General features: G+C 45.1%; 1 protein-coding gene across 1 annotated transcript in view; it reads right to left on the minus strand.

The window, feature by feature from the left end:
* C9H16orf96 (chromosome 9 C16orf96 homolog) overlaps positions 1–22,878 on the minus strand; it is a 43,897-nt gene extending 21,019 nt beyond the window's left edge. Inside the window, exons 1-2 of the mRNA XM_032913910.1 lie at positions 22,459–22,878; positions 80–184 (exon numbers count right to left, since the gene is read on the minus strand). Of these exons, the coding sequence (XP_032769801.1) occupies positions 80–184; positions 22,459–22,878 (525 nt within the window). The remainder of the gene's footprint in view (positions 1–79; positions 185–22,458) is intronic.
* Between the last annotated feature and the right edge of the window lie 1,810 nt (positions 22,879–24,688).

The following is a 24,688-nucleotide window of genomic DNA, read 5'->3' on the forward strand; positions in this document are numbered from 1 at the left end:
GGGGGACAGGACAAACGACTAGGCTGGCTTAAACCTTTCTCCCCCCTTTCCGGCAGAGTAAAGGGAGAGGGATGACTACCTTTTCAAATACAAACTTAACCGAGTCCATATCCTTCTTAACAGTCTCCACAGTGCTCTTGGTTACGTGAAGGTCACTGAGCAAATCCTGCAGAGTCTGTGCAAACTGAATAGGGAGAAAAGAGGGGAAGCCATGAAATTTGGTGTAGAGAGAATAAGTCATATTGAGAGATCTGGGTGACAGCTACCTAAGGGATCTTAGGTTCTTGAAAGTCCTAAGATGGATGGATGTACTCAGAGAGCAGCAAAGGAAACTGAGAACAGCACTGTGCTCCTTGGGCAGTCTGGGTAGGAAAGGCACACAGTATAGTGTTCTCTCTCTCTCTCTCTCTCTCTCTCTCTCTCTCTCTCTCTCTCTCTCTCTCTGATGTATATTGGACATGGTGACACTAGAGAGGCAGCATAAGCCATCCTCATGGGGAGCTCTCGGCTCTGCTGCCCAAGCCCCATGGATTCATAGTTTCCAAAGATCCCTCTGGTTGCGTGTAGAGCCTGACTCCAGCTGGTGAGAGAGGAAGTCACAGGGCTTGCAGTGTAACCTCTGGGGCAGAAGCTCATGTCTGCGATGCTGGGGTCATGGCTGAGCTCACAATGACTGATGATTTTCTGTGACTTCCTAAGTTTTGATTCTTCGCTAAAAAGTGAGTGGGGGAGTGGAACCATGGTCATGTGTGTAAGCCCCTGAAGTGGGGTTAACCATTTTACACATAACAAAATGGCACGGGCCAGTATCTCTCCACAATTACACTAAGAGCAAATGTATGATTCATATACATTATAACATATATACAACTTCCTGGTAAAAGATTAAAGAGCAGCATATGGGTAATAATGAGATATAGTTATGCCAGGCAGTTGTGGCACAAGCCTTTCATCCCAGCACTCAGGAGGCACAGGCAGGTAGATCTCTGTGAGTTCGAGGCCAGCCTGCTCTACAGAGTGAGTGTCAGGACTGCCAGGGCTACACAGAGAAACCCTATCTCAGAAAACAAACCAAAAATCCAGCTACAAGCTCTGTATGCGAGTATGTGTGTGTGTGTGTGTGTGTGTGTGTGTGTGTGTGTGTGTGTGTGTGTGTGTAGGTACATCTCTGTGTGTGTACCCCAGAGGTCACCCGCACTGTTGTTCTCAGTCACCATCCACCTCATTTTTTGAACCAGGGCTTTTCGGCGGAAGCTGCAGATCGCTGATCAGTGTAGGGTGAGCGGCCAAGCAGCCCCAGGTTTCCTCTGAGTTCTGCATCTCCAGCACTGGGGTTCTGGGTGGAAAACATGTGCCTGGCTTTTAATGTGGTTGGTGGGGATAGAACTTAGGTCCTCAGGCTTGGGTGACAAACACACCACCAACTGGGGCCTCTCATCAGCCCAAGAGCATCACAGCTAGTTATTTATTTGAGGCCCATTTGTCCATTTGTTATGCATCCCAGGCTGGCCTGAACTCCTTTGCCTTGGCATCAGGAATACTAAATTTCCAAGTCTGAGACATATTTCATGATCAAAGTAAAAAATACAAGGAAAAGATTCTCTGAAAGCAGTGACCTAAAGAAATCTAGAGGGGCTGTACCAATACCAAACAAAAACAACATATCAGCCCTTAATGGATGCCGGAGCGGAAGACACAGAGCCATTTATTGTAGCAACCAGTGACTGTGCATCACTCAACAAATATCTCAATGCAATGGCTTAATCCTCCATCTTAAGATCCTGGAACAGCTGGTAGTGATGGCTCATGACCATAACCCTTAAACTCAGGAGGTAGAGGCAAAAGGAGCAGGAGTATAACATCATCCTCAGTTATAGAACACGTTGAGGCTAGCCTGGGCTACACAAGACTGTCTCAAAACTAGCTAGCTGCCTGCAAACATAAAGAGTCCCTGTCTCGGGGCTGGGGATTTAGCTCAGTGGTAGAGGGCTTACCTAGGAAGGGCAAGGCCCTGGGTTCGGTCCCCAGCTCTGAAAAAAAGAACCAAAAAAAAAAAAAAAAAGAGTCCCTGTCTCAACAAATAAACAATCCCCAATAAAATTGTAACTAAGCCAAGCGATATGTGAGAACTGTGTGTGATGGCCAAGTTGGATTAATCTCGGTGAGTCAATTCTTTATCTAAAAGTCACTAAATATAACACAGTAAAAAAAAAAAAAAAAAAATCGGGGGTTGGGGATTCCCTCAGGCTCAGTGGTAGAGGCTCTTGCCTAGGAAGCGCAAGGCCCTGGGTTCAGTCCCCAGCTCGAAAAAAAAAGAACCAAAAAAAAAAATCCTGTCTATCAAAAAGCAATAAAAGCTGAGTGTGGTAGCTCATGCCTTTGGTCCCAGAACTTGGGAGGCAGAGAGAAGCAGGCAGGTGTCTGTGAGTTCGAGGCCAGCCTGGTTTACACAGTGAGTTTGGGGCTAGCCAAGGCTGTGTAATGAGATCCTGTCTGGAACAATAGCAAAGCAACCAGCCAAAAAGACAAAACAAAACAACAACAACAAAACAAAACAAACAAACAAACAAAAAAACCCAGAACATTTTTCATCTCAGGGGCATTACTAAAAAGCATTTATTAAAACCCATTCGCTCTCATGGTAAAAGTTCGAACTTCCTCAGCTAGATAAAGCCCAGTGCCAAAAGACCTAGATCTCCCTACCAGAGTGCTCGACACGTGTGTGAAGCCCCGCCTCCAGCAGCGGCAAGGCCGGCAGAGTTACCGTCCCACCTCATGCATCTAGCCAGCACGATTACTCCACGGAAAGAATAAAAAGCATTTGATTGAGAAGGAAGTTAGACTAAGTGCATTTGCTGGTGACATTATCTTCCACCTAGAATAGGCTAAAGGGGCTGGAGGAGAAGTATCTGAGTCCTTAAGGATCTGTTTTGCTCTCGCAGAGGACCTCGATCCCAGGGTACACACTCTTCTGACCTCTACTGGCACCACCCAAGAATGTGGTGCGCATGCACGCATGCAGGTAAAAAACACTCATACTCAGAAAAGATAAAAAGAAAAGTACCGAGAAATCGATGACTATAGCTAATAATTTAATTCAGCGGATGTGTAGAATAGGTGCAATATTACTCTGCAAAAAGCAATTGTATTTCCAGGCTTCCCAAAATGAAGAAAAGTAATCTCATTTCCCAGCAGTAAAGAAGGCTACAGTTCTGAGGAGTAAATTCAATAACAAATGCAGGCCCGTCAGCCTGAGCAAGGTGACACGCCTGTGATCTCAGCACTTGTGAAGCAGAGAGGAGCACAGAGAAAGTTCGAGGTTATCGCATGCTATAGCTAGTTCGAGACTAGCTTCGAACAGAACAATAAAGCAAGACCAGCAGGATAGCCTAAATGGAGGGACTCCAGCCAGCCCAGCATGGCAAGTAGAGCTCGGACAGCCTTGCCCTTCTGCCCCATTTCCTCTACTTTGCTCAGTTCCCTCTACTTGCGTTCCTAAAGCTAGTCACAAGGTCTATTCCTTTTTTTTGGCCACTTCCCTCCTGATGCTGACCACCAAGGTCCAGCTATCAAAGTATTGAAGTCCAGCAATCAAAAGCCCCCTTTAGCTGCCCTAATTAACATGCCCAGTTACTCTCCTCATCCCATACAGGGTTTCTCCTTTCCCCTTATTATCCACCATTTGCCTATGGGCCATCTGTCTCCTCTCTTCCTGGAGTCAGTCTTTTGTCCTTCAGGATAAATACCCCTTCCCCCTCTCCCTTGTTCCCCTCCCCATCATCCTCTATCTCCTGTCTGTGTCTCTATTCCCTGCCCTCTGTCCCTCTGGAACAAATGAGTCTCCTCTGTGCTGAGACCTTGGTCTTGGAGGTCCTAAGCCGGATGCTTTTCCTTTTACCAGACACTTGGGTTCCATCCATGTCCTGGTTAGTTAGCTAGGTAAAGGTTTCTCTAAATAATTAGAAAATATTCTCTCCTCATGTTTCTGTGGTTTTATTTATCCCTTACAATTTCATGCATGTTCACAATGCACATGTAGTGAAAATGTTTACATTTTAACATATATATACATATATACATACATACATACACATACACACACACACACACACACACACACATATATATATATATATATATATATATATATATACACATACATATGTGTGTGTGTGTGTTTTACCTGCAGGTTTATCTGATCATGTGGATGTGGATGCCTGGTACCTTAAGAGATTAGAAGAGGACATCTTGGTCACCTGGGTCTGGGGCTGTATAGTTGTGAGCTGCATCATGGGTGCTGGAAATGGATCCTGGCCCTCAGGAAAAGCAGCAGTGCTCGTCACTACCAAGCCCCAGACTGCACAGTTCAGATCTCCAAACGTGTCTACCAACCCATTCTAATCTAATCCAATCCCCGTCGGGGAAGTTCACAGAAGTTGATAACCTTGTAGTTCTCATGGAACCTCATGGCTCCAGAACAGCCAAAACAATTTGAAAGAGCAACAGAGGAAGCCTGAACTCGCAGATTTCAAACATCGAGAGTCTTGTTGATGGCAAGACAAGAGTCATCAGCTCAGTGCGGCAGAGGTCAGGGTCAGAGCCTTAGTCCAGTATACACAAAGCTCTGGCTTCTGTCTGCAAGACAGCAAAAGAGAGGAAGTATGGTGTTGTCGTGAGGACGGACATACAGATCCACAGACTAAAGCTGACAACCTGGCGACAGACTGACAGGCTCACATTGAACTAAGTTGTAAAATTTTACTTGTGCGTAAGAGTCCTTTGTTTGCATTTATGCCAATGTTTCACATGTGCACCTGATGCTCCCACAGAGGACAGAAGAGAGCATCAGGTTCCCAGGGACTCGAGTTACACATGGTTGTGGCCACCCTGTGTGTGTTGGGGAATTGAGCCTGGGTCCTCTGGTGTAGCCACCAGTGCTCTTAACCGCAGAGCCCTTGACTGATTTGTAGCTAAAGCACCAAGATGATCCAACGAAAGAATCATTTGTTTTAACAAACGGGGACAGGATAATTAGATATTCATATGTAAAGTTGTCTTGGATGGTGGTTTGGGTCTGTGGTCCCAGCTACTTGGAAAGAAGGATCAGTTGAGCCTAGGAACCTTGAGGCCAGATTAAGATTTTGTCTCAAAAAAAAAAAAAAAAAAAGAAAGAAAGAAAAGAAAAGTGGGAGATGGACCAACAGTTAAGGGTACTTGGTACTTTCTAGAGGACCAGAGTTGTTCGATTCCCAGCACCCAGCTAACTCCAGCCCCAGAGGCTCTAGCATCCTCTTCTGGAGGCAGGAGTGGGGCTTGACTGCAAATCATTAGGGAATCTCTTCTGGGGCTCTCGATAATGTCCTAAAATTAGATAGCAAGAGTCACGCAGTTCTGTGAATGCGCTTAGGCACAACCAGTATTGGAATGTTGGCGCTGGTGTTGCTCGTCACTGCAAACGCCAGCGAGCGGAGACCAGCGTTGAACCTGTACGTTGTGCTGTATTCGGAGAGCTGGTCCCAGAAGACAGTGATTTAACACCCTCAATATGCTACCTTCTGCCTCAACTCTAGCCAACAGGCTGTATAAGGACAGGCGTTCTGCCTGTGGTCATCAGATTGACGATGCGTGTGCCTCCATTACCATTCCTTGAACTCCTGCTTTCTGGAAACTGAGTCTAGTTAGTGTCTGCTAGTGTTCCTCTAGGCCCCACCTATCCTGGGGAATTAACTTAGGGCAAGCAAGTCAGTAACTATGTACATCTGCTAAGCTACTTATAGCAATGTGGGCAGATGCCTTTCTAGAATACGGAATATGAAAATGCCCTATCCACTCCCATCCCTGGTCATAACTGAATTCCATATACTTAAAAAAAGATTTATTTTATGTAAGTACACTGTAGCTGTCTTCAGATACACCAGAGGAAGACATCAGATCCTATTACAGATGGTTGTGAGTCACCATGTGGTTGCTGGGAGTTGAACTCAGAACCTTTGGAAGAGCAGTCAGTGCTCTTAACTACTGAGCCATCTCTCCAGTCCTCCATACACTTTCAAAACATGAATTTTCTGCTTGTGTGGAATATTTTAACAAAGTAAAATATCACAATGGTGGTGGTGGTGGTGGTGGTGATGATGATGATGACGTGATGACGACGACAGGGACTCCCTATGTAGATCTGGCTGTCCTAGAACTCTCGCTGTAACCCAGCTGGACTTGAACTCACAGAGATAAGCCTGCCTCCGCCTCCCAAGTCCTGGGATGAAACACGTGTGTACCACCACCAGGCTCGAGATGGGTTTTAAGGTCCTGTGTACTTGTGATTGGAAACTGTCCTTCAGAGAGACCTGTGCTATATATAAACTAGAAAGTCTAATCCTGCTTCTTCTCTTCTATCTCCTTTAGAGCCACTCGGGGACCAAACTCCTCAAGCAGGAATAACCTTTCCTGACAAACACAGCTAAGTGCCAGGTAGGGCCACATCTGAAACCCCAGTATTGGAGGCAGGATGATCAGGAGGCCAAGATCATTCTTTGCTGCAGAGCAGGTTTGAAGCCAGCCTTGGATATATGAGACCCTATCTAAAAAAAATCAACAACTACCACCCAGAAAAGACAGCAGAACCTTTGGGCTGCCCCATGAGTGAAGGCTGAAAACAGAGGAAGCAGGGTTCTGTTCCAGTCTGAGGGTCTGTTCTGTGTCACTGCATTGCAAGGTTTCCTATGGCCAGTAGCCCCACCTCCTGTCTCTCAGGCCGGGAGTATGCCCGGCGATTGAGAGGACTGAGTTAGCCAGAACCTGGCTGACTCCATGACAGGCTACAGACTGGCAGTTTGGGAGACTAGGCCTAAGTTTCTATTTCCCAGGAAAATGAGAACCCAGGTCCAGGAATCTGTCCGTCATCTGCCCTGAAGTAAGAATAGGTAGCTAATGAGTGAGCACCTCCCTGGGAAGTCTCCAGAGCCAATGTAGAACCAGTCAGACCCCAAGAGACAGAGCTAACCAATCCAGGTGAAAGGGCACACATCCCTCCCTGGAGTTCCCCCAACTGACAACAAAAGCTGGGCCTGTGAGTCCATGGAGCTCTCCACCCCCAAACGGGGAGACCCCTGCATGCAGGAGATTCAGCTGAATAAACGCTCTTTGCTTTTGCATACTATTTGAGGCTGGGGTATCTTCAGTGACTCTTGGACCCTAACAGGATCAAGCAGCAGTCAGTCACAACTTTGGACAAGCTTGGCTTCTAGAGCCTTAAGGGAAAGTTCTCCCTCTGCCCAGGCACACAGGCCACAGACTGGATGGAGCTGGGTTTACAGAGTCAAGTCCAGAAACTAATTGGCCTGGTGCACAAGTCAGGCGTGTCCTTACTTGTGACGGCTCCCGCTCTATATCATTCTCAGGCCCCAAGAAGTACACGACAGGGACCCAAAGCAAGCGGTGTCTTGAGCAATCAGCCACCTAGGCTGACATGTCACATCCAGAGCTGGGACAGATGGGAATGGAGACTGAAGAAAGGCAGAAGTACTTCACAGCACTCTGCGAAGGGTGACAACCCAGTCCAAAGCGCTCATTACCCTTCTGACAACGGCTTCAGCCCCGAGTCTCTACAACCAACACCTTTAAGCAGCATTATACGACCCCCGAATCTAAGTTAACTGTGAAGTCATTTGAATTTGTATGATGTACAACTTTGGTTGTGGGAGAGAAGGGGAGGGAGGGAGATCAAAACAGACACAGCGCTAATGTCACTCTTTTCTCCTTTGAAGCGTGATGCCAGGGTCGTTCTTTAAGGAAACCAGACAGGGACCAACGAAGGCAGCTTTCCAGGGAGGTGAGGAGTTGGGGGCTCAACAGGAGCCTGTGATTTGGGGAAAACCTGCTGGAGGGAGCTGCTGTGGGAACTGCTGGGACTGGTGACAGACTGTGAGCTACAATATGGAAGAGATGGCAGATGGCTGAGACTGTGGTAGAAGCTTGATTTTCCTCTCTCCTTTCCTTTCTTCTCTTCCTCCTCCCCTACCCTATCCTCCCCTCCCCTCCCCCATACTCCCCTTCCCCTCCCCCCTCCCTTCCCTCCCTCACCCTCTCTCTAAGGTTTCTCTGTGTAGCCTTGGCTATCCTTGAATTTGCTTTATAGACCAGTCTGGACTTGAACTTAAAGATGGATCTGTCCATCTTTAAAAATGTGCACCACCACCACCTGACAGTTTTCTTTCTTTCCCTCCCTCCTTCTCTCCCTCTCTTTCCCTTCATCTCTCCTTTCCATCCTCCCTCTCTTCCTAAGATAGGGATCTGGCTATCTAGTTACAGCTGACCTTGAACCTGATATATAGACCAACCTGACCTTGAAGTTAAGGACTGCCTCTCCAGGTCCCCAGCCTGGAGCCCAGGTTTCTTAATCCAGCAGTCCTCACCCGGGTTGGTGGGCGCCTGGCAGTATGCGGAGGTGTTTTCAGTGGTGGTAAGAAGGTGGCCCTTCCAGTGTCTGTGGGTGTTACTCGACACCCTCCAATGCACAGGACAGTTCCAAGCCATAGAGAGTGATCCTACCCACCACATCAATATAGTATTGGGACAGAGGACAGAGAAACCTGACAGTCTAACCCTCCGGTGTTTGTGTTGGTTTCCAGGCACCTCCTGCCTTCTCCAGTGAGTATTGAGAGCGACAGTGTCTTCTTATGCCCTTAAAGGAGGGATGTGAAGGTGGCAGGATACCATGACCCAAGCATTGCAGAGAAAGGAGGTGGAAGGGCGCTGTGGAGGTGGTCCCAGCATCTCATGTCTGTGACATCTGGCCTGCCATCCTCACTGTCTAGCTCAGGCAGACACTTACCTAAGCAGCTCCCATTGTTTTTGTACAGTACCATGGCAACTTCATCCAGTGGGTCGCTGGCAGCGTGCTTGAATGGCTGGAGCATTCCTTATTGGTACAGACAGTCCTCTTGGGGCTGCAGTGCCAGGTCTGATCCTGTCCATGAGGCCTTTCTTGAGCAGAGGAGGTGGTCTTCCTCAGCTTCTCAGGGCACGTGAGAATTCTAGAAGCCTTTACTCATCAAGGCCAAAGTCCCTTGAGGCAGGCTGTGGCTACACGTCTAACATCTGTATCCACCTATCCTACCATAAGGCCCTGAGCCATCAGGGGCAGACTTGTCTCCAGAAGTGTTGTCTTGAAGCCCAACAAGGCTGGTGCTGGCCCAGGCATACCTGCTCTGTTCTGATCCTGAACGCATGCTTTTGCATAACTTCAAGACATTTTATTGCCCTGCAAAAAATTTCTTTCTCCATTAGCAGTCACTCCTCATGCCACTTCTTCCTAGAAACTACAAATCTTCTCTCTGACTCTTCAGATTGGCCTTTTCTGGACACTTTATATAAATGGACTCCCAGAGCATCTCCTCAGCAGACTGGCTGACACTCCTTTCTGTATTGCTTGGCTCTTTAGCCTGGTGTGAGACCTGGCTGTGTTGGCCAGACAGGGTTTCTGCACTCTCCTGCACTCCACAGTCTCAGGCTCCTGTGCTCCTCATGAGACTCCCTGAGGTTGTATAATGTAATGTATGGTTTACAATTAATCGAAAATATTTTTCTAAGGTGGGCTCTCATGTGGCCCAGACCAGCCCTGAACTGAATATTAATCAAGGATGACTATGAACCCCAGACCTTTCTGTATCACTCTCGTGCTGGGACGCAGCCTCATACCCAGCTTACGTGTTGCTGGGGTAGAACCCAAGGCTTCATGCATGCTAGGTGGGCATTTTATCAGCTGAGCTGTCTCTTTGGCCCTGGTTTGTGTGAATTCCAACTACAATTCTGGGATAAGAAAACATGGGGTTGGGGATTTAGCTCAGCGGTAGAGCACTTGCCTAGCAAGCACAAGGCCCTGGGTTCGGTCCCCAGCTCCGAAAAAAAGAAAAAAAAAAAAAAAGAAAACATCCATCGACAATCAACAAGCCCCACCCTTTCCTACTAGCAGAAAGGGCTGGAGTTAACTCCCCCTGCCTACTCTGCTGGGCTTTGATAGCTTCTGTTTCCCAACAAAATGACCTCAAATGGCTCAGTTAACCTGTACCTCCACTTCAGCATTTGAAAACTGGAATTAATAAACACGTGCCTTGTAGAATTACTCCAGAGCTTAAAGGTGCTAACTAGGGCAGTGTGCGGCTCACATGGTACACAGTGACACTGTTTTCCTGGAGAGAGAGCAAAGGGGAAGCGGGGAAGGAAATGGGACAGGCGTACAGCCCAGGAAAGTCACGACACTGAGATAGGCGGCAGCCTGTTTCTTTCATCATCTCTACAAACTCCTGAGTTGAAGATCTCATACCTGCAGCCCCTCGGTCAGACCCAGCAGCCTCTCTGTGGCTGGTGCCAGTTTAGGCTCCCGTTTGAGACTTGTTGGGTGACTGGTATAACTCTAATGACTGCCACACACTAGGGGTGAGAAAAGCCCTTCCTATCTCTAAACCAGTGACAATTCTCTACTTCTCTCTAGTCTAGGGTTCTTCTAACCATCAGGGCTCATAGACTGGTGGAGAGTGGAAGAGAGGAATTCCTGAACCCAGTGCTTCATTCAGTCTGGCTTCACTCAGTCTAGACCTGCAGTCTTGTTCCTGGCTCTCAGCCCAGACTATATCTCCCCACCCCCTCCACCCCATGTCTCACAAGGCCTAGGATTTACTTAGTGCTAGCTGAGTGTCAAGGACCTGTCCTCTACACAGCAGAAGCTCAAGAAGGAGTTACAACTTTGATCTCCATTTCACAGACTATAGAACGGTGGTGGAGGGCGAGCTGCTCAAGGCCCATGGCTCTAAATGGATGTGGGGGTCAGTACAGAAGTACCCTCAGCTGAGAGACATTTGGCTAGCTTCTGTTAGGTACACCAGAGTGCAGGCGTTTGGTTGAATCTCTTTTCAGTTCTTTTGATTTCATACCCCAGAGTGGAGCGGTTGCCATAGTCACATGGTAACACTGTTTCACCTCTTGAGGCCTGTGAGCTGCGTTCCAGAGGAGTTGCACCTTCTTACATTCCTCGCAGCAGTGGGTGAGAGTCCAGTTCTCCAGTTAACAATTCTTCTTCAGTAGAGATGAAGCCCAGGGCCATATGCTTTCTAGGACACTATACTACCACTGCACTAGACCGTTGGTCCTTGAGACAGTTTGATAGACGGTTCGGGCCAGCCTTGAACCTAAGCATCTCTTGCCTCACCTTCCTAAGGGTTGGAAAATACACCTGGATGTTTCCTTCCCCTCCCCCTTTTAAATTAATTACATTTATTATTATTCTCTCTGTGTGTATATGCATGCAGATTCAGGGAATTCATGGAGATCAGAGGATAACTTGTGGAGTCAGTTCTCTCCTTCCACCATGTAGCTCCGAGGGGTTCAACTTGGGTCGTCAGGCTTGGTGGTAAGCAGCTTTACCTTCTGAGCCATCTTAAAGGCTTTGTTTCTCTCTCCTTTTCATTTAAAAAAATTTTAAAGATTTATTCATTTTATTGTATGTGTAGATGTTTTTCCTGCATATTTGTGTGTACACCATATTCACGCCTGGCGTCCTTGAAGGTTAGAAGAGAGCATTGGAATGGAGATTATGGATGACTGTGAATCTGGGAACTGGGGATTGAACCCAGGTCCTTTGTAAGAACAGCAGGCGGTTTTTTTTTTCTTTTGTTTTGTTTTTGATCTTTCTTCTTTCTTTCTTTCCTTTCCTTTTCTCTTTTCCTTTCTTTCTTTCTTTCTTTCTTTCTTTCTTTCTTTCTTTCTTCCTTTCTTCTTTTTTTGTAATTTGGGCTGAAGAGGGATACACAGAGGGACGGGATACACAGGGCTTTTCTGTGTATCCTGACATCTTGGAACTCACTCTGTAGACCAGGCTGACTTCAAACTCAGAAATCCACATGTTTCTGTCTCCTAAATGCTGGGATTAAAAATGTCCATCCCCAAAGTCTAGCACAACAAATGTTTTTAATTGCTGATTTATCTCTCCAGCCCCTGGTTTTCTTTTCTTATTCTTTTTGAACTGGTTTTGTTGATAGAACTACATCCTAGAGTAGGAAGAATTGGGGTGTGGCATTCCTAGGTAGGGATCTGAGTCAAGCGCTGGACTCCTGGTTTCAGCATTACTGGCTGTGGAGCCTCCAGCAAATCGTAAAGCATTGCTGAGTATCAACTATAGATACCTCTCATCTACAGGATAGGGATAATTACCTTTTACATGGCTGCTTCTCATGGATTTGTATTCATTCATTTTATGTGTGTCTCTAGGCAAGTTGAAACTCCTATTATCATGATGACGAGAGTGTCTCCCTGATGATAGATCCTCATATTAATTGATATTTTCAGATAGGGTTTCTCTGTGTGTAGCCCTGGTTGTGCTGAAACTCACTCTGTAGACCAGGCTGGCCTTGAACTCACAGAGATCCATCTACCTCTGCCTCCCAAGTGCTGGGATTAAAGACATGCATCACCACCATTCAGCCTCTTTTTTTTTTTTTTTATTGAAGAGTCACATGACACAGTATTTTTTGATATTATTATTTGACTAGGGGTCCTATGTACCAGGCTGGTGTGGGATTTCCCTTGAATTTCTGACCCTCCAGCCTCTATCTCCCAAATATTATATTGCAAGTGTGTGCCACATTTTTGCTTTTATTTGGGGCTAAGGATCCAACCCAGGGCCTCACATATGCAGGCAAGCAATTCTACCAACTGAGCTGCTTCCTCAGCCAAAACAGCCATTTAAACACCTGTGCGCGTCCGAGAAGCGGTGGCACACACCGTTAGCCCCAGAACTCAGAAGACAGAGGCAGGTGGATCTCTGTGAGTTCCAAGCCAGCCTGATCTACAGAGTGAGTTCTAGGACAGGAAGGACTGCACAGAAAAACCCTGTATTGAAAAACAAAAACAACAACAACAACAACAACAACAACAACAACAACAAAAAACCCAAAAAAACCAAAACAAACCCAACCCTACAAACCCTAAAAACAACAAACAAAAAAAGATCTTTGTGTATTTGTACGTGGTGCTATGCAAGTGCAGGAACATGTGTGCTGAGCATACAGGAACCAGAGTGCACCCCTAGGTGTCAGTCCTGCTACCTTGTTAGAGGCAGAGCCTCAGTAATGCTCTGATTGACAGGCTATCTGGCCTTTGATTTCTGGGAAATTTCCTCTCTCTACTTCTCAGCTCATCATAATTGAATTGGAATTGGGCCTAGAAAGATGTCTCAGCAGTGAAGAACTTGCATTATACTTACAGAGGTCTTTTTTTTTTTTTTTCTCCACCTTTATTAACTTGAGTATTTCTTATTTACATTACAATTGTTATTCCCTTTCCCAGTTTCCAGGCTAACATTCCCCTAACCCCCCCCCTCCCCTTCTAGATGGGTGCCCCCCTCCCCATCCTCCCCACATTACCACCCTCCCCCCAACAATCCATTCACTGGAGGGTTCAGTCTTGGCAGGACCAAGGGCTTCCCCTTCCACTGGTGATCTTACTAGGCTATTCATTGCTACCTATGAGGTTGGAGTCCAGGGTCAGTCCATGTATAGTCTTTGGGTAGTGGATTAGTCCCTGGAAGCTCTGGCATTGTTGTTCATATAGGGTCTCAAGCCCCTTCGAGCTCTTTCAGTCCTTTCTCTGATTCCTTCAACGGGGGTCCTGTTCTCAGTTCAGTGGTTTGCTGCTGGCATTTGCCTACGTATTTGCCGTATTCTGGCTGTGTCTCTCCAGAGAGATCTACATCCAGTACCTGCCAGTCTGCACTTCTTTGCTTCATCCATCTTGTCTAATTGGGTGGCTGTATATGTATGGGCCACATGTTGGGCAGGCTTTGAATGGGCATTCCTTCAGTCTCTGCTCTAAACTTTGCCTCCCTATCCCCTCCCAAGGCTATTCTTGTTCCGCTTTTAAAGAAAGAGTGAAGCATTCGCATTTTGGTCATCCTTCTTGAGTTTCATGTGTTCTGTGCATCTAGGGTAATTCGAGCATTGGGGCTAATATCCACTTATCAATGAGTGCATACCATGTGTGTTTTTCTGTGATTGGGTTACCTCACTCAAGATCATATTTTCCAGGTCCATCCATTTGCCTATCAATTTCATTTCATCAAGTCATTGTTTTTGATAGCTGAGTAATATTCCATTGTGTAGATGTACCACATTTTCTGTATCTATTCCTCTGTTGAAAGGCATCTGGGTTCTTTCCAGCTTCTGGCTATTATAAATAAGGCGCTATGAACATAGTGGAGCATGTGTCTTTGTTATATGTTGGGGCATCTTTTGGGTATATGCCCAACAGAGGTATAGATGGGTCCTCAGGTAGTTCAATGTCCAATTTTCTGAAGAACCTCCAGACTGATTTCCAGAATGGTTGTACCAGTCTGCAATCCCACCAACAATGGAGGAGTGTTCCTCTTTCTCCGCATCCTCGCCAGCATCTGCTGTTGCCGGAGTTTTTGATCTTAGCCATTCTGACTGGTATGAGGTGGAATCTCAGGGTTGTTTTGATTTGCATTTCCCTTATGACTAAAGATGTTGAGCATTTCTTTAGGTGCTTCTCAGCTATTCAGCATTCCTCAGCTGTGAATTCTTTGTTTAGCTCTAAACCTCATTTTTTTTCCCGTCTAGACATACACTACGACTTTTTATTTAAAAATAAGAATCCCATTATAATCATTAGACACCAAAGTCATCTGTGTTTTTCAGTCTCTTCAAGGAGGCAAAGAAGAAAATGCAATGTTTGTATGTTTTTCTATTGGAAATGACACTGAAACTTGATCAGCTTAGAAAGAAAGAAAGAAAGAAAGAAAGAAAGAAAGAAAGAAAGAAAGAAAGAAAGAAAGAGGAAGGAAGAAAGAGAAAAAGGAAAGAAGGAGGAGAGAGAGAGAGAGAGAGAACAGCAGGTGGGTATTTTCCAGGCACACCCATGTCAGGGCAGTGTCAGGATGCAATCGTCAAAAAGCCATGGAATGACTGTCCCAGGAGTTCACACAATCATCAATGAAAATAGAATTCCAAATCGAAATATCAAACACATCCTTGCATTTCCTTGAATCATCTGAAAATATATTTTCTAAAAGAATATCCATCTTCAACTCATTAGTCAAATCTGGGTCTCCGAAACTGCCGGCACATCTGGGCCAAGAGAATGGGGTGAGTGGAGAAGCTGATCTAAGTACGGGAGGAGATAGGATTACATGTGTGCAGTTCACATGTCCAGAAGAACATAGTATTCTGGACATATATGAATTCAAGAAAACCTATGTGTCAATTACGGGGGGAGAGTTATGCCACAGAGAACCAGGGGCTGCTGAGAGACCCATGCACACACCATCACAGCACATCTTACCAACACCACACTGGAGTAATGGTTCCCAGGAGCATCAGGAAACGGGAATTTCCGTTTACCTGTCTCCTCTATAATCAGAAGAACTCAAGTCAATTCGTCTAATGTGCGTAAAACTAAAACTGCAAAAGTGGGTGCCATTTTTAAATATTCATGGCTCTACATGGTCAGGCTACTACTGCTTAACCAGAAGTTGGCCAAGATAAGAAGTTACACCTGAGGGGGCAGGAAGCTCACACACCACTGTGAGTTGTTTAACACAGCTGGCCCAAAAGAGCATTGTCGTGACTAATGAGAGACACTTCCCTCGCCCACCCCGACCTGACAGCTCATGGTACCACTGCAGGTTACTCGCACTAAGCAGAGGAATGAGGAATATAGGCATGGAGGACCACAAAGCAAGGCAGGTCGACAGAAGGCAAACAGGCAGGACAGGCTTCTCTGTGAGGACGGCCGTCACTGAACATAGCCCAGGTCTCCATCTCGCTCCTGTACCGCTGCTCGGACACCTTGCTTTTGTGCTGCTTGCTCTCTAGATGCTGCCGGAACTCCACCTCTGAATCTCATTTTTTTTTTTTTTTCGAGCTGGGGACCTAACCAGGACCTTGCGCTTCCTAGGTAGCGCTCTACCGCTGAGCTAAATCCCAGCTGAATCTCATTTTTTAATAGGTTATTTGTCTCCCTGAAGTCTAACTTCTTGAGTTCTTTGTATATTTTGGATATGAGCCCTCTATCAGTTGTAGGATTGTAAAGATCTTTCCCCAATCTGTTGGTTGCCGTTTTGTCCTAACCACAGTGTCTTTTGCTTTACAGAAGCTTTGCAGTTTTATGAGATCCCATCTGTGGATTCTTGATCTTAGAGCATAAGCCGTTGGTGTTTTGTTCAGGAAATTTTCTCCAGTGCCCATGTGTTCGAGATTCTTCCCCACTTTTTCTTCTATTAGTTTGAGTGTATCTGGTTTGATGTGAACGTCCTTGATCCACTTGGACTTAAGCTTTGTACAGGGTGATAAGCATGGATCTGCATTCTTCTACATGCTGACCTCCAGTTGAACCAGCACCATTTGCTGAAAATGCTATCTTTTTCCATTGGATGGTTTTGGCTCCTTTGTCAAAAAATCAAGTGACCATAGGTGTGTGGGTTCATTTCTGGGTCTTCAATTCTGTTCCATTGGTCTATCTGTCTGTCTCTGTACCAATACCATGCAGTTTTTATCACTATTGCTCTGTAATACTGCTTGAGTTCAAGGATAGTGATTCCCCTGGAAGTCCTTTTATTGTTGAGGAGAGTTTTAGCTATCCTGGGTTTTTTCTTATTCCAGATGAATTTGCAAATTGTTCTGTCTAACTCTTTGAAGAATTGGATTGGTATTTTGATGGGGATTGCATTGAATCTGTAGATCACTTTTGGTAAAATGGCCATTTTTACTATATTAATCCTGCCAATCCATGAGCATGGGAGATCTTTCCATCTTCTGAGATCTTCTTCAATTTCTTCAGAGGCTTGACGTTCTTTTTTTTTTTTTTTAAGATTTATTTGTTTATTTTACATGAGTGCACTGTCACTCTCTTTAGACACACCAGAAGAGGCACTGAATCCCATTACAGATGGTTATGAGCCACCATGTGGTTGCTGGGAATTGAACTCAGGACCCCTGGAAGAGCAGTCAGTGCTCTTAACCGCTGAGCCATCTCTCCAGCCCGAGGCTTGACGTTCTTATCATACAGATCTTTCACTTGCTTGGTTAAAGTCACACTGAGGTTTTTTGTTTTTTTTTTTCCTTTTCCTTTTTTCGGAGCTGGGGACTGAACCCAGGGCCTTGCGCTTGCTAGGCAAGCGCCCTACCACTGAGCTAAATCCCCAACCCCTACACCGAGGTATTTTATATTATTTGGATCTATTATGAAGGGTGTCGTTTCCCTAATTTCTTTCTCGGCTTGTTTCTCTTTTGTGTGGAGGAAGGCTACTGATTTATTTGAGTTAATTTTATACCCAGCCACTTTGCTGAAGGTGTTTATCATGTTATTAGTTCTCTGGTGGAACTTTTGGGATCACTTAAATATACTGTCATATCATCTGCAAATATGATATTTTGACTTCTTCTTTACCAATCTGTATCCCCTTGATTTCCTTTTGTTGTCTGATTACTCTGGCTAGAACTTCAAGAACTATATTGAATAAGTAGGGAGAGAGTGGGCAGCCTTGTCTAGTCCCTGATTTTAGTGGGATTGCTTCAAGTTTCTCTCCATTTAGTTTAATATTAGCTACTGGTTTGCTGTATATGGCTTTTACTATGTTTATGTATGGGCCTTGGATTCCTATTCTTTCGAGGACTTTTATCATGAAGGGGTGTTGAATTTTGTCAAATGCTTTCTCAGCATCTAATGAAATGATCATGTGGTTTTTATCTTTCAGTTTGTTTATATAGTGGATTATGTTGATGGTTTTCCATATATTAAACCATCCCTGCATGCCTGGGATGAAGCCTGCTTGATCATGATGGATGATTATTTTGATGTGCTCTTTGATTCTGTTTGTAAGAATTTTATTGAGTATTTTTGCGTCGATATTCATAGGGGAAATTGGTCTGAAGTTCTCTTTCTTTGTTGGGTCTTTGTGTGGTTTAGGTATAAGAGTAATTGTGGCTTCATAGAAGGAATTCGGTAGCGCTCCATCTGTTTCAATTTTGTGGAATACTTTGGATAGTATTGGTATGCGATCTTCTATGAAGGTCTGATAGAATTCTGCACTGAACCCATCTAGACCTGGGCTCTTTTTGGTTGGGAGACCTTTAATGACTGCTTCTATTTCTTTAGGAGTTATGGGGTTGTTTAACTGGTTTATCTGTTCCAGATTTTTTTTCTTTTTTTTTTTTTTTTTTTTTTTTAACTTGTGTTTTTCTTATATACATTTCGAGTGTTATTCCCTTTCCCGGTTTCCGGGCAAACATCCCCCTCCCCCCTCCCCTTCCTTATGGGTGTTCCCCTCCCAACCCTCCCCCCATTGCCGCCCTCACCCCCACAGTCTAGTTCACTGGGGTTCAGTCTTAGCAATCTGTTCCAGATTTAACTTGGTACCTGGTATCTGTCTAGGAAATTGTCCATTTCTTCCAGATTTTCAAGTTTTATTGAATATAGGCTTTTGTAGTAGGATGTGATGATTTTTTTAATTTCCTCTGATTCTGTTGTTATGTCTCACTTTTCATTTCTTTTCTTTTTTTTTTCTTCTTCTTTTTTTCGGAGCTGGGAACTGAACCCAGGGTCTTGCACTTGCTAGGCAAGTGTGCTACCACTGAGCTAAATCCCCAACCTCTCCCTTTTCATTTTTGATTTTGTTAATTTGGACACACTCTCTGTGTCCTCTGGTTAGTCTGGCTAATGGTTTATCTATCTTGTTGATTTTCTCAAAGAACCAGCTTTTGGTTCTGTTGTTTCTTTGTATAGTCTTTTTTGTTTCTACTTGGTTGATTTCAGCTCTGAGTTTGATTATTTCCTGCCTTCTACTCCTCCTGGGTGTATTTGTTTCTTTTTGTTCTAGAGCTTTTAGGTGTGCTGTCAAGCTGCTGATATATGCTCTCTCCTGTTTCTTTCTGTAGGCACTCAGAGCTATGAGTTTTCCTCTTAGCACAGCTTTCATTGTGTCCCATAAGTTTGGGTATGTTGTACCCTCATTTTCATTAAATTCTAAGAAGTCTTTAATTTCTTTCTTTATTTCTTCCTTGACCAGGTTATCATTGAATAGAGCATTGTTCAACTTCCATGTATATGTGGGCATTCTTTCCTTATTGTTATTGAAGACCAGCTTTAACCCGTGGTGGTCTGATAGGACACATGGGATTATTTCTATCTTTCTGTATCTGTTGAGGCCTGTTTTATGACCAATTATATGGTCAATTTTGGAGAAAGTACCATGAGGTGGTGAGAAGAAGGTATATCATTTTGTTTTAGGATAGAATGTTCTAAAAATATCTCTTAAGTCCATTTGGTTCATGACTTCTCTTAGTCTGTCTATGTCTCTGTTTAATTTCTGTTTCCATGATCTGTCCATGTGTGCTTTGAGGTTTCTTTTATGTATGTAGGTGCCCTTGTATTTGGAGCATAAATATTTAGGATTGAAAGTTCATCTTGGTGGATTTTTCCTTTGATGAATATGAAGTATCCTTCCTTATCTTTTTTGATGACTTTTGGTTAAAAATCAGTTTTATTTGATATTAGAATGGCTACTCCAGCTTGCTTCTTCAAACCATTTGCTTGGAAAGTTGTTTTCCAGCCTTTAACTCTGAGGTAGTGCTGTCTTTGTCTCTGAGGTGTGTTTCCTGTAGGCAGCAAAATGTTGGGTCCTCATCACGTATCCAGTTTGTTAATCTGTGTCTTTTTATTGGGGAATTGAGTCCATTGATGTTGAGAGATATTAAAGAATAGTGATTGTTGCTTTCTGTTATATTCGTGTTTGGATGTGAGATTATGTTTGTGTGTTTGTTTTCTCTTTGTATTGTTGCAAAATGATTAGTTTCTTGCTTTTTCTAGTGTAGCTCGCCTCCTTGAATTGGGCTTTACCATTTATTATCCTTTGTAGGCTGGATTTGTAGAAAGATATTGTGTAAATTTGGTTTTGTCATGGAATATCTTGGTTTCTCCATCTATGTTAATTGACAGTTTTCCTGGATACAGTAACCTGGGCTGGCATTTGTGTTCTCTTAAGGTCTGTATGACATCTGTCCAGGATCTTCTGGACATATCTTTCATAGTCTCTGGTGAGAAGTCTGGTGTAATTCTGATAGGTCTGCCTTTATATGTTACTTGACCTTTTTCCCTTACTGCTTTTAATATTTTTTCTTTGTTTTGTACATTTGGTGTTTTGACTATTATGTGGTGGGAGGAGCTTCTTTTCTGGTCCAATCTATTTGGAGTTCTGTAGACTTCTTGTATGTTTATAGGCATCTCTTTCTTTAGGTTAGGGAAGTTTTCTTCTATGATTTTGTTGAAGATATTTTCTAGTCTTTTGAGTTGGGAGTCTTCACTCTCTTTTATACCTATTATCCTTAGGTTTGATCTTCTCATTGTGTCCTAGATTTCCTGTATGTTTTGGGCCAGTAGCTTTTTACATTTTACATTATCTTTGACAGTTGTGTCGATGATTTCTATGGAATCTTCAGCTCCTGAGATTCTCTCTTCTATCTCTTGTATTCTGTTGGTGATGCTTGTATCTACGGCTCTTTGTCTCTTCCTTTGGTTTTCTATATCCAGGATTGTCTCCCTTTGTGCTTTCTTTATTGCTTCTATTTCCATTTTTAATTCCTTCACCTGTTTGATTGTGTTTTCCTATAATTTTTTCAGGGATTTTTGTGTTTCCTCTCTATAGGCTTCTGCTTGTTTATTTGTGTTTTCCTGCATTTCTCTAAGGGAGTTCTTTTGTCTTCCTTGAAGTCCTCCATCATCATGATCAAATGTGATTTAAAATCTAGATCTTGCTTTTCCAGTGTGTTTTGATATTCAATGTTTGCTTTGGTGGGAGAATTGGGTTCCGATGATGCCATGTAGTCTTGGTTTCTGTTGCTTGGGTTCCTGCGCTTGCCTCTCGCCATCAGGTTGTCTCTGGTGTAATCTTGTTCTGCTATTTCTGACAGTGGCTAGACTGTCCTATAGGCCTGTGTGTCAGGAGTGCTATAGACCTGTTTTCCTGTTTTCTTTCAGCCAGTTATGAGAACAGAGTGTTCTGCTTTCAGGCGTGTAGTCATTTCTGTCTACTGGTCTTCAGCTGTTCCTGTGGGTCTGTGTCCTGAGTCCACCAGGCAGGTCACTTGGAGCAGAAAAGTTGGTCTTACCTCTGGTCTCAGGCCTGGAGTCGCTCCTCAGGGCTGGGTTTCAGCTCTCCATGAGGGCAGCAACCAGAAGGGCCTGCCCTGCCTTCTCTCGGGTCCCTGTGCACAGGGGGCCCAGATGGCGCTAGGCGTTTTCCTCTAGAGTCAGAAATGTGGGCAGAGAGTAGTCTCCTCTGGCTTCCCAGGCGTGTCTGCCCCTCTGAAGGTCTAGCTCTCCCTCCCACGGGATTTGGGTGCAGGGAGCTGTTTGACCAGGTCCCTTCAGATCCGGGCAGTGTCTGGACCACAGCGCTCCTGCAGCTTGAGTGCCCCTATCTTCCTGTTCCCAGAGGCCCTATACAGTTTCCTCTTGGGCCAGGGATGTGGGCAAGGGTGGGAAGTATTGGCGGTCTCTCCCGCCCTGCAGTCTCAGGAGTGCCCACCTGTCTGACTTACAGAGGTCTTAAGTTCAGTTCCCAGCACCCATGTTGGGTGGCTCACAACCAGGTATAATTCCAGTTTTAGGGGGATCTGACACCCTCTTGTCTCCTCCAAGGGTTTCTTCACACAAGTACACACACACACACACACACACACACACACACACACACACGGCGGGGGGTAAGAAGGAGGGGGAAGGGGAGGGAGAGGGACAGGTAGAAGGACAGGAAGAGGGAGAGGGACAGGGAGAGGGACAGGGAGAGGGAGAGGGACAGGGAGAGGGGAGGGAGAGGGAGAGGGAGAGGGAGAGGAATACATTTAAAAGGAAAACTTGAATTAGAGAGACAGGCTACTGTGCCTGTCTTTTATATGGGTTCATGGAATCTGAATTCATACTCATGTTTATATAGCAAACACTACCCATTGAGCCATCTCTGCAGTCCAAATTACCCAATTTAAATAAACAATTCAGTGGTACTGACACCATAGAAGTTCATCATCCATCACTTTGATTTGATACAGTTTCAAACGTCTTCATCACTCCCAAAGGAAACCCCATATACACCTGATCACCATGCCCCATGCCCCTCCCCTTGTCTCCTGGAAACTGCCAGTCTGGCTTCTGGATAGGAACATTTGCCTACTCAGGGGTATTTTGCAAAAGCAGGATCTTTAATTATGTTGTTTGTTGTGTCTGGCTTCTTTCCTCAGTATACAATTAAAGATGCAAGCTTGGAACCTGAATTCTGTCCAACAAAGTCTCACCTACTCTCCATAAGGGGACATATATCCCGTCGCAAGGGAGAAGAGGGGACATGGTGTGTAGGAGGAGAGGCGGGGTCTAGAGTGCTTCTCCAGAAGGGGGCTTTACCTTTTCTGTGGCTAGCTCGTTGCCCTCAATCCTCTTCTGGATCCTGATGTTATTCCACATATCCTCAGCCGGCCGCTTGATCCCCTGGCTATCCTCTAACAGCTTAGCAGTCGTGGGTATGCCCTGCATCTCAGCCAGTTTGACCTCTATCTTTTCCATCCGGTCTACCACGTGGTCAAAGATGTTGCTAAGCCTCTTCATTGGGTTGATGATGGGCTGTGCATCTCCTTCCCTGGGTATAAGCATCACAGGTGAAGCTTGAAGGAAGTCCTCGTCCCCTGAAAGGACTTTCTTGATCTCAGCGATTTGGATGTGCTCTAGGATGCCCTGGAGCAGGAGATGAAGGGCCTTGAAGTTCACTACCCCACACTGTGGTATGGCTACGTTGACCAGCTCAGTGTAGGTGAGAGAGAAGCTCATCTTGCCAGGAGTTGGGCTGATGTGGCAGGGCTTCTGGGTGTCCTTGTGGAAAAGTAGTGGCTTTCAATTATCTGAATGGGTACACCAACAGTTCCTGAGAGGCTTGGGGCAGCAAGTCACAGTGGTCAGCAAGGAATGGCCTCTGTCCTTGTCAGAGCTCAGGTGAGGGCTTCTGGTTGCTAGGACACCAGAGAACATGGTGGAGTGGGCATGCTTCTGAGAACCCAGGGTGGGGTGGGTGTTCATAGGTGAGCTTACTCAGAAGAGGTGTTCAATTAATATTTGACAAATGCTTCAGGGGTGAATGGTAGCCCTCTGATTACATAAGACTTGTGCCTCTAAATAACCCAGAGAGGTGAAGGTAAGGAAGCTCGCTCCCTGGAAGTCTCTGGAATCAGGACAGAACACAGTTTCCTTAGAGTCAGAAAGTCCAAGGTTTTAAGAAAAGAGCCTAAAGAATTAAGCTGGTTTCTGGATGTGGTCAAAGGTACCTCTACCCACCCCACCAGCCACCTGAAGAGGGGAGGGCAAGCAGGTGAGAAGTTTAAGGTATGTTCTAGGATTCAAGGGTTGCATGTTCCAGTAGCCCAGGTGAAAAAGCCTCTGCGGTGTTGGGCTTCATTGCTCCCCCGGGGGTAGCACAGACCTTTGATTCCGGCACTCGGGAGGCAGAAGCAGGCAGATCTCTGAGTTTGAGGCCAGCCTGGTTTGCAGAGTGAGTTCCAGAAGAGCCAAGGCTACACAGAGAAACTCTGTTTTAAAAAACAAAAACATAAGAAAGAAAGAAAGAAAGAAAGAAAGAAAGAAAGAAAGAAAGAAAGGAAGGAAGGAAGGAAGAAGGAAAGAAAGAAAGGAAGGAAGAAAGGGAGAGGGAAACAAAAAGGAAAGGAAAGGAAAGGAAAGGAAAAAAACCTGTGTGCTTCGTGTATCCTTCTAAGGTGTGTATTAGGGTTCTCCAAAGAGAACCACAGACAACAGCAGTGACCACGAGGGGTTTATGAGCATTGTTTTTTGTTTGCTTGCTTTGTAGTTATGGAGACTGAAGTCCCATGACAAACTGCAAGTGGGAGACCCTTGGATGCTGGCAGTGTGACTTCGGCCAAGTCCCAAAGACTTCATCACTAAGGAAGCCTGTGGTTCCTTAGACTAGGTCCAGGGTCAAAGGTCTCCTGAGAAAACTGGATAGGGAAAGCATAGGTATAAATCTTGGAGTTCAAAAGCAGGAGAAGAATGCCCAGCTCCTGGACATAAATGAACAATTTGTCCTTTCTTTTTATTTTATTTTTATTTCTGGTGTGTGTGTGTGTGTGTGTGTGTGTGTGTGTGTGTGTGTGTGTGTCCAGGAGTTAGCTTACATTCTGCTAACTGATTGATCTTGGCAGTCTGGCTAGCCAGCAAAGCCCTCAGAATTTGCCTGTCTCTGCCCAGTAGTCCCGGAGATAGACATATGCCAATATATCTGTGAGTTCCAGGAGAGCCCAGGCTACATAGAAAAACTGTTCTGAAAAACAAAAACAAAAATGAAAGAAAAGAAGGAAGAAAGAAGAAAGAAAGAAAGGTTTATGAGGAGTTTATGAGCATTGCCTTTTGTGCTTATGGAAACTGAAGCCCCATGAAAAGCTGTCTGCAAGCTGGAGACACTTTGCGTGCCAGGGATCTGAAAACAGACCCACATTCTTGTACCGTGAGCACTGTTACCCACTGAGCGGTTTCCCAGTCTCACCGCCACACACCCCTTAACGAATGCCTCTCGGGTCCCCCACTGTGCTGTGAGATGTAAAACTTCAAGTGCTGTCATCGCACTGGAGTT

Source organism: Rattus rattus, chromosome 9, assembly GCF_011064425.1.
Source record: "Rattus rattus isolate New Zealand chromosome 9, Rrattus_CSIRO_v1, whole genome shotgun sequence".
Taxonomy (NCBI): domain Eukaryota; kingdom Metazoa; phylum Chordata; class Mammalia; order Rodentia; family Muridae; genus Rattus; species Rattus rattus.